This window comes from Malurus melanocephalus, unplaced genomic scaffold, assembly GCF_030028575.1.
Source record: "Malurus melanocephalus ecotype Western Australia unplaced genomic scaffold, MMel_1.1 scaffold_621, whole genome shotgun sequence".
Lineage (NCBI taxonomy): Eukaryota > Metazoa > Chordata > Aves > Passeriformes > Maluridae > Malurus > Malurus melanocephalus.
Genome location: NW_026623853.1, coordinates 222,189 through 232,721, shown reverse-complemented (window position 1 = coordinate 232,721; position 10,533 = coordinate 222,189). Strand labels below are relative to the sequence as shown.

General features: G+C 44.0%; 1 protein-coding gene across 1 annotated transcript; it reads left to right on the top strand.

Annotated features, from left to right (window-relative positions):
- The first annotated feature begins 151 nt into the window (after nucleotides 1–151).
- On the top strand, nucleotides 152–9,832 carry NPTX2 (neuronal pentraxin 2). The gene is made up of 5 exons (XM_057383295.1): nucleotides 152–649; nucleotides 2,011–2,227; nucleotides 5,370–5,614; nucleotides 6,848–7,027; nucleotides 8,244–9,832. Exons 1-5 carry the CDS (start codon nucleotides 206–208, stop codon nucleotides 8,469–8,471), a joined length of 1,314 nt encoding a protein of 437 aa, XP_057239278.1. The 5' UTR covers nucleotides 152–205; the 3' UTR covers nucleotides 8,472–9,832.
- Nucleotides 9,833–10,533: the final 701 nt, after the last annotated feature.

Genomic DNA, 10,533 nt, shown 5'->3' with positions numbered 1-10,533 from the left:
CCCGGCCCCGCCCCTACTGACGTCCCTCCAATCATCGCGCGCGGCGCGAGCCGGGCCCCGCCCCCCGCGCGCTCGCTGCCCATAAAACCCGCGGGCGGCGCGGAGCGCGGGAGCGGCGTGAGGGGAGCGGGACGGGACGGGACGGGACGGGCGGCGGGACCCGCTCCAGGCACCGCGGCTCGGCCCCGGCCGCTCGCCAGCCGGCATGCTGCTCGTGGCCGCCGGGCTCCTGCTCRCCGTAGCGGCGGGCGGGCGGGGGTCGCCGGCCGCGGAGCAGGAGAGCCCTCCGGGCAGCCGCTTCGTGTGCACGTCGCTGCCGCTGGACGCCGCCGGCGCGGGCTGCCCGCTGCCCCCCGTGCCCATGCAGGGCGGCGCGCTGCCCCCCGAGGAGGAGCTCAAAGCCACGGTGCTGCAGCTGCGGGAGACCGTCCTGCAGCAGAAGGAGACCATCGGCAGCCAGCGGGAGGCCATCCGGGAGCTCACCGGGAAGCTGAGCCGCTGCGAGGGCGCCGACGGCAAATCCGCCTGGAAGAACGAGGTGGGCAAGGGCAAGGACACGATGGGCGACCTGCCGCGGGACCCGGCGCAGGTCATCGACCAGCTGAGCCGCACCATGCAGACCCTGAAGGACCGGCTGGAGAGCCTGGAGGTAGGGCTTACCGTCTAGCGGGCACTTCGGGCACGAGTGGTGCGCTAAATCCTTACAGAGAGAGAGATCCGAACTCTCGGGGGCTAGCCGCTCGGCTGGCCTGGCGCGTTCTTTTGGTTGTTTATCGGCTCGCTTTAGTGGCAAAACCCCTAAGGGGCTGCTCTTGGATGTGTTCTCCCGCTGCGTGGGGGGAGATTATGGTTTTTCTGCTTGTCACCAGCTTAGTTTCTGTATTAATATGTGCAAATCTCTCTTTCTGGGGATGTGRCTTCATGGGGTTTGAGGTACAAAGCTGACGTCTTGGGCAGTAAGACCTGGGCATATGGTGCTGAACAGACCAGTAGTAATGAGGAGATTGTGCTGGGCAGATGGTGCAGATAAGATGATGTACTTAGAGCTGACATAGAATGAAAAGARCCCAATTCTGTGCGCCTCTGAGCAGAAAGGGGATTTGGTCCAAGCCCACCGATAAGTGATTTCCATGAGCCTTTTGGACAGTGCCCATGGTTTGAGTGCTGCTCTTGGAAATGTTTCATAGAGAGGATTCTCACAGGGTTTGTGCTGATGTTGTTTTGCTTTTCACACCCGAAAGCCTCACATGTTGTGCCGCTGTCCTCCAGTCGGTGCTGATGTGAGGATGGCGAGTAACTTCCGAAAGGCTGTTCTGTCAGAGCTGCTTTGCAAGCACAGTTTTGAATGAGCTCTTAGTATTAAAAGCCTTTTATTACTACTGCTGTCTTTCTGAAGCATTCTTTTTAGGGTTGTAGAAGAGAAACTCCTCTAGAATTACACGGTGGGTGGAAACATCGTTTTGTTAGTATCTTTAAAGATGCCAGTGTTATTTGAGAGCATGAGGTGCCTCTCTTTTTCAGTTTGAATAAGAATACTTTCACTGGTTCGTACTTACAGTTGCTTTAAAGAGCATCTGACTTTGGTAAATCTGCTCGCAAAGTAGCTTATTTTTAAATCTAAAATAGAGTGATAGTTTTTCTGTTTATTTATGTTGGCCATGTCACTAACAATAAGTAAAGCAAAAATTGACTGATGTGCCMCATGTATAAATACTAACAGAGAATTGCATCAGACCTGCTCCCTACATTGATTTTATTGAACTTAATTGTATGAAAACTCCTTCATAKGAAGTGCTGGAAGCGTCTACCAAAAATGCCCTTTTGTTTCAGGACCTGTTTAGCTACAGTGCTGATAAAAGCACTGAGCATGACAAGTGCTAAAAAGCAACRCTCTCTTGCTGGAGAGCTCCGTGATCTTACTTTCCTCCTCTGAATCGGGAGCACATCTGTGTTTCTCAGATTCCGTTTCAGAAATAACAATTGTTTTTTTGTTTCTGCTTTGCCCTGAAGCACCAGCTCAGAGCCAACGTGTCCTACGCAGCCCTGCCCAGTGACCTGCGGGAGATGCTGCAGCGGCGCCTCGGGGACCTGGAGCGCCAACTCCTGAGCAAAGTGGCCGAGCTGGAGGATGAGAAATCCCTGCTGCACAACGAGACCTCAGCCCATCGACAGAAGACAGAGACAGCCCTGAATGCATTGCTGGAAAGAGTGTCTGAATTAGAGAAAGGTAATTGCTCAGAATCCAAACACTTCCACACGCTGATTAATTTTGTTTACTACATCCAGAGCAGCAGACTAAATGTGAGCCTTGAAGGAAAGGCATTAAATACTGGGCTAAATAGTAGGTGAYAGTGCAAATACTTGGATTCTCCTTTTTCTTTTGTCACAGGCTTCTTGCTTGACAGGCAGTTGCCTGGCCTTGGCTTGCTGTCTCTTAATTTGGTGTGTGTGGGTGGCCAGGATGAAACTCTTAGTGTTTGTGGGATGGAAAGATCTATAAGSAGGCAAGTGGAAATAGGAATGAGTATGACATGGGTGTAAATAGCTCCATAATGTCAGGCACACATCTAAGTAGAGCTGCCTTTATTTGGACTGAGACTCACGGGCTAAATTTAATCAGCACAACTGCCTTTGATGTAGTGAATGGCATTTTATACCAGATTGGTTTCCTGCTGCTTTGCAAGTATTGATGGCCACCTTTGCTTTTGTTGCTGGTTATGGCTTTGGGTAACTGCAGATACTTGAATTGTGCCCTGTTCTAAACTTGCAGCCTTCAGAGTTTACAGTAGATTACACACGGTCCACTGGGGGACACTCTCGTAATCCTAGTCATTCATTCTGATTCTAGGTTTAATTATTACTGAGCTCTCTCTGCTTGAGTAGAGTCTGTTTATTTGAATTACAAATGTCTGTGGAAGTGACTGGAAACACAGAATTCTTTCTGYATTGACTGTGCAGGTACAGAGTGGACTGTGTAGGACTGCAGTAAATATCACTGCCCAATCCTTAAATGATTTTCCAAAGTGAATAACTCTCTGCTTAAAAGCAGCTTAATGACCATGCCTTCAAAATGGTACAAACATGCATATCTCATGAATTTAGAAATGCAGCCTAATGGACCCATTTGTGCTATACTGTATCTTTTCTTCTTTCATCTAAAAAGTGTGAAGGAGAGAAAAGGGAGGGAGGATCCTCTGCTGGCTCGTTTAGTATTTTCTGAGAGCCAAGATAAAGCCTAACCTGCAGCTGAGGTTCTGAAGAATTAGTGGCCTGTTAATGCCTTACGTGTCGAGTATAGATAGTCCTTGTCTCTGAGAGATGTGACTCATATCAGAAAGAGAGAGTGGTGGGAGAAGGAGAATGTGTAATTCACTTAGGCCAAAAATAACCTGTTCCCACCTTTATTTTTTGTGTGGGGAGTGAGGGCTGTCTTAAGTCTCCAGAGAAGTGAAGAATTTGGGACAGGAACCAAGATACAGTCTTTTAGTTGTGTAATTTGCTCTCTTACTGTACAGCTTAGCTGTTCTTGTTCCTCTGTCAAATCAAAGTGAGGACAATAATGATCTAAGAACACTTTTTTGTGTATTAAATGCAGAAAACATTTGATCTGACCTCATTTGAAAATAGTGTTTCTATTGTGTTTTTATTTAAAATGCAGTATTGTTTAGCATTTCCTYCCCACAACTAATCTGAGTTCAGAAGCTCCTCATGGTCCTGAGATTAAATAACCACCTCACCTTGAGGTGACACTGAGCTTTGGCTTTGATCTGTAGYTTTGACAGCTGTTTTAGTTACCAGTGGAGCAGAGGAGTTTAAAACTGGTACAGCTGTTGTGGTTCCCAAAGATYTCTCTTAATTCCTTCACTGGTTGTCTCCATTGACAGCAGGAGTTGATGCAGTAGAGAAAGCAGGAGGGATAATCCTGGTAGTGCCTGGATTTCAGTGTGATTCCTGGCTTTGCTGGAGGTACAAACAGGTCATTTACTACATCTGAACCTATTTTCTCTRTCTCTGAAAGGGAATAACAATTTTTCTTGCCCATCTAGTCCAAAAATACTTGCTCCTTTAATGGAGTAATTTGTTTTTTCTATRTGAGGTTGGTTGCAGCAGCCTCATGGATGATGTTCAGCATTAACCCTAAGACCCTGTTTTTTTTTAATTGCCTAGATTTTAGAATATTTCAGGTTTTGGTCAGATCCAAGAAAAAAAAGAAGCTTTTTCTTCTCCCACCCCCTCATTCTGTGCAAAATGCAGCCAAAACACTTCAGTTGCTTCAGAGAATGGGAACTGAGAGAATGATTTAAAGTATACAGATGAGAATTGTGGCAATCTTTTGTGACAACAGCTTTTCATTTGGACTGGAGTGTGAAGTTTGGCAAGGAGATTGAATTTGTTTCAGGAATGTGAGCAAAGGAAATGAGTGAGACTCAGGAGACTCAGAAGAACAGAATTTGAAAAAGTTGAGGATGATATTGCTACAGAATTGGGGTTTTATTTCGTGGCACAATGTGGGATTTATTTCTTAATACTTAACTCTAGAAAATTTCTTGAAATCATCTCTATCAGAAGTACACAAATATGTGAGGTAGCATATTGTAACTTCAGACAGTTTTGGTCTTAATGGTTCTCAGTTTTCTGAGCAAGCCTGGCATATCTCCCTGGTTTTTATTACCTCTTTTAGGAAAGCTAGATAATAATTTCTGCTTTTATATTAAATCAAGTGTCTTATCTTTCCATAATTCATAGCTTGATATTGCATTTTTAATTCACATCATTTTGAACTCTTCAGATCATGTTCTGTTTAGTTGATGGGACAGAAACCAGTTTTATTGAATTTAGCTGCTTTCTRGACTATGTCAGTATAATCTTATTTCAGATTTGCTGCCCAAAATGAGAGGGTCARTCTGTTTCTTAGCCTGAGATCTTAACACAGGGATGCTGCTTGTGGAGCAGTAGTAGGAAAAGAAATCCTGGTTGTGAAGCACTGGGATGCTTTAATGAGCTTAGCAGAGAATTAATTTCACTAACAGTAAATGTGTTTTAGACCAGTTTGGATTGTTTGAAATAGAGAACCCTCCAGCCATGAGCTAGGCAATGAAGAAGATTGCCTGCCATCTATTCTCGTGCTCTAAATGGGCAGAAATAAACTAAATGATTATCACAATGTGGATAAAATCTAGTTGTACTTCCACGTGCTGCTAAATCAACATTCAGTGAGATTTCACTACTACTCCAACACACTTTTTTCCTTGCACTCTCTAGAGTGATGAAAGCTGCAAAGATTATCAATATCAATTGTGYCTTAACCTGAATACCAACCCATGKTTCTGCTTGATGTTAAAGGTTTTTYCTGCTCTCTGTRATTCCAGGTAACAGTGCTTTCAAGGCACCTGATGAATTCAAGGTCTCCCTTCCCCTCCGCACAAATTACTTGTACGGGAAGATCAAGAAGACTCTGCCAGAGCTCTACGCCTTCACCGTGTGCTTGTGGCTGAGGTCAAGTGCTTCTCCTGGAATTGGCACTCCCTTCTCTTATGCTGTTCCTGGGCAAGCCAATGAAATTGTGCTCATAGAGTGGGGCAATAATCCAATTGAACTGCTAATTAATGATAAGGTAAGACTTGACCGACCCTTCATGTCAGGGTAACCTTTCCTCTACTGCAAGAATTGTTACAGTATTTCTTTGAASTGTAGAAGTGAGACTTGTTAAAATGAGCTTTGCAGAGAACAGAGCAGAAGGCACATAATGGTGTGGTTTTGTCATGCTTAGTGACTGAACACCCGTTTTTTCAGATTTTGGGTACAAAAAGTAGCAATTGTCTCACACTGCTTCATACCTCTGGTTTCTGACAAGCTTCAGAATGAGGTTTGAAGGTAACAAGGCCCATTGAAACTGGCATTAAAGCAGTCCATAAATGCTTCCTTTCCTGCAGTTAGGTTTCCTGGTAACTCACTGCTCTCTGAGGGATCAGGTGTTTACTMCACAACTCGGGTTCTTCATCTTGTGGCTGATTATGGACTTGTAACAGTCCTACCATCCTCCCAGATCAATAAACCAATTACTTTTAGTGGTTTGTGGAAGAGAAGCAAACTTGAGTCTGCTTATCTTTAGCAATAACTTTTTCCTCTTCAATATTATGTCTGTAGTGTCAATATTCTGGGATTGATTGTTCCACATCACAGCTCCTCCATAGCCCAATGCATTTGTGTCTTGATGTTGACCTGAGTAAATTTTCAGATTGAACTCCTAAAGAATCATAATTCCTCCTTATTGTGAGACCTGTGAAACAGTTCCCACGAGTTTTCCTGGTAGCAGACAGATCCCTTTGTCAAATTTGTTGCTGCAAATGATGCTGGCAAACCCCAGATTTTAAKGGGAACTTAACAGGAACGCTGGGTGGAAAGTTATGAGTAAGAATTGAGATTTAAACAGCAAAGCCACWGGTTAATATGCAGGATGGTTGGTCTCTTCTACCAAGCAACAGGAAAAGAGGAAATGGCCACAAGTTGTGCCAGGGGAAGTTTTGATTCAGTATGAGGAGGAATTTCTTTGCTGAGAGGGTTGGCAAGCACTGGAATGTGCTGCTGTGCAGAAGAGGTGACACTTGGGGACATGGGTGAGTGATGGCCTTGGCAGTGCTGGGTTAATGGTTGCACTTGGTGATCTTGGAGGGATTTTCCAACCTAAATMATTYTATGATTCTGTGGAATCCTACCAAGCAGGATGTGAACTAACTTCTGCCTCTAAAATGTTTGTTTTGAGGGCAGAGTAAATACTGTCCCTCTTTACATGTTGGGCTTGAAGTCTAGATTTGGGTTTTCACATGYCTTATTCTGCTTTTTATAGGTTGCCCAGCTCCCTCTCTTCATTAGTGATGGAAAATGGCATCATATCTGCATAACATGGACAACCAGAGATGGAATGTGGGAAGCTTTTCAGGACGGAGAGAAGCTTGGCACTGGGGAGAACCTTGCACCTTGGCATCCAATTAAACCTGGAGGTGTCTTGATCCTGGGTCAGGAGCAGGTGAGTGAATGACAGGGTGTTCCAGGGTTTAAAGAAAAACAAAACTCCCCAAACAAACAAGAGCTGTGAGATTTTCTCTGTTAAACACCTGGTCCACTTGTGTACACAGTATCAGAAAGGCTGGAACAAGGCAACAAATAATTAATGCAATCCCAGACTGGTATATTTGTCTAATTTATTAAATATTTGGAATATTCATGTTGTTGTTAAGAAGTCCTGTTAGAATGTTGAAAAAAACTCAAAGGATTTTGAAGCAAATTAACATCTGATAAGTAATTGCCTGTGAATTGTGTGGCTCTTGGCTTCACATTTTTTCTCTACCTGTATTATTCACTTACTAAAAACAGTAAATTTGTAACAAGTAGCAGGAAATAGCCTTTCTTTGGGATTCCCAACTTCACAGTGGAGCAATGAAAAATTAGTTTTGTCTTGATATTGATTTTAGAAGCTACTTGTCCATGACATAAATGACAGAATGGCAAGTCCAGCATCCTGATCCCCTCTGCAGAGCAGATGCTGCAGCTCAGTGCTGAGTGCCTGGCAGGGTTTCTGTGTCTCTGTGATGCCATTTTCCTGCMCTGTGCTTGGCTGTGTGCTGTGCTCTCAGCTCCATGTCAGTGTGATCACCACCAGTGAGTGATTCCTGTCCTTGGGTACTGAATGCAGCGAGCAAACACTTCCAGGCTGATGCAGTGGCAGTTTGAATCCCTCATTTGTTAGAAGCAGATAAAGCCTTTGTGTTTAGAGCCAAAGATCACATCTTACAGGCCCTGCAGACAATTGGCCAAGGGCTGCAGTTGTGGTTTAATCTACAGCCATAAAGCTTTCAGGGTAACCTTGCACATCTATGCTGCTCTTGCTGGACKTGTCCTGTGCCAAGCTTGCAAAGTGGCTCTTGAAGCAGCCTCAAAATGCAAAGCTGCCTTCCTGCTCTGCTGCTGGGGGCAGGGCTGGAGATGTGCAGCCTTTKTGGGATGTTTTGCAGTCACCACTGTTTGCCTTCAGTTGGTTTGATACGATTCAGGTTGGAGCTTTTCCTGTTCCTTGGAAATCCTTGTTGAGTGTGGCCCTTTTAGAAACTTTAACTTGTTCACCTCTGTGACCTGACTCTGTGCCACTTTCTGGCAGTGGGGCAGGGTGGGGAGGGACTTGAARTTTGAAGAAGACAATGCCAAAATAACCTTCTCCTCTAATCCAAACTCTCCTGTGCCCAAAGGACACGGTGGGAGGAAGATTCGATGCAACTCAAGCCTTCGTTGGGGAGATGAGCCAGTTCAATATATGGGACAGGGTGTTGAAAGCTGAAGACATCATGAATATTGCCAACTGCTCCATCAACATGCCTGGCAACATCATCCCCTGGGTGGACAACAACGTGGATGTGTTTGGAGGTGCTACTAAATGGCCTGTGGAGACCTGTGAGGAGCGTCTGCTCGACCTGTAGCTGTGATCACTCCCCATCCAAGTGCCCCCTTTAGTAGGACAATCTCCTGTGCAATCTAAAGCACTTCTTTTTCTCCTTTCCCTTCCCCAGTCTCAACCCTTATTGAAAGAAAAAAAACAATTGAGTAAACTGCCTCAGTGCAAAGATAGCTGCTAGTTTGGGGCATTGAGCCTGACTATGAAAGGAGCACTTCTTGCTTTCTTCTGGCCTGATCCAAAAACAYGCTTTGGCCTGCAGCAGCCTTTGTGGGCCTGAGCTTAGAACATCAGCTCTTCTGCAGGGAGGAGAGCACTCTGCACCCTCAGGTTCCTGGTGATTTAACAGGCTAAATGGGAACCCTTCCTTCCAGTCTCTCCTCTGAATTGAAGCCATTCTTTTATAGCCCTTTTTAAAAAAAAAATAAAAAAATCTCTTAATCCTTACACTGCAGTGGTTATGGTGCAACTGTGGGTAGAGCAGAACAGCCACTGTCTGAGTGCAAGGCTTTTGCTTTTTAATTTGCAGATTAGAAATCCTTGTTTTATGATAAAGAGGTGATGTATTTGAGACACATTGTACCAGTTCAATTTGAAGAAAGGGCTGTTGAATCAGCACAGCTCCAATGAGGCAGAGGTGCTTCAGGTGAGGTTCTGTCCCAAAGCCTTTCCTTTGCTAGCCAGGATCACCCAGCTGGGTGAGAGATTGTACTTGTATTTCCTGTGGGCTGAATGTACTGAATTCCTACTGACCTGGCTTGTAAACTTTTCTCCATTGTTTCTCTTGCTTCAGTCAATGTCTTTATTTTTTTTTTTAAATATACAAGCTGTGATTAAGTGAATTTCCATTTTGTTTTGCTTTGAAAGGCCTTTTTATGAGCAAGTGCCAAAGTTCAGTTTCTGCTTGCTGAGAATTGCTCTCTACTTTTCCAGCATAAAAGTCTTCTGCACTGGTTTCTATGTTATTACAATGGTCCAATGTAATATGAARATGTGCTGCTTTTTCAATTCTTGTTGACTGTCTCTTCTGTAAGCACTGGGCTGACTACTATATTTTTTTATCATTTTCTCTCAATATTTTGCAAACAATGTTGCTGTTTCCTTGGCATTGATGTGACTACTTGGTTTGTGGCTCGCAGATAGCAAATGCACTGTAATGGGAAAGAGTTAATACTTTTGTTATTTAAAAGAAAAAGGATTTAAAGGGGGGGGAGGGGGAATTTATAAAGCTAAATATCATATTTTATTTTTCATATGTTTGAATTGTAAGAATAATATGGTGACAGTCCCATTTGTAGGGTAAAGTTACATATTTCCATGAATATGTAGTATGCTGTTCTTAAAAGAAAATTCTTATAATGAACTTTTAATTAAAATGCACTGTAAAATGAGACTCTTAATTCTTTTATGGTCACAAGACAGTGAATATTCTCTTTCATAGCTTCTATGAACTCAACTGCTGTCTCTCTAGACTGGTAGAAGTACAGAATTCCTAAATCCCAACCTTCAAKCAAAGGGGGCTGAGGTGTAGTACCTTTTCATTAAGAAGGAAAAATGTGTTGATTTTTTTTTTTTTTAAATTTTTTTACCTTTATCTCGGGAGTGGGAAGCTGTGGCTGTTACCCACTGCTGCACATCCTGGGAGTCACATGTTTTCTGTGAATATAGAAGCAGATGGCAAAACAGGAGTAAATATTACCCCATCCCAGCATCCATATTGCTCACAACACAACCTTCAGTTCCCAAACTGCTCTGAATGCACAGGAGAAATAACTTATGGAATGTGTGACAGTGCTTGGAATGTGCACTAAGGCAGATTTGTAGAAAATGTGGATTTAAGAGCAGGCAGAGCTGACTCCTAAAAGCAGCACCTTTGATCCCAACAAGTCAGCTGGGCATTCACTGCAGGCTGTGAATGCTCCTCAGTCTCTGTATTCACCCMTCCTTGATGAACTGGCTGTTGGCTGACAAAAATAAATAAATTAATTCACTTTTTAATGGCTACAATACCTAAGGAAAACTGCTGCTCCATACCATTTGGCCACTCCTGTTTAACCCACAACCCTTCCTCCCACTTCTACATTTGG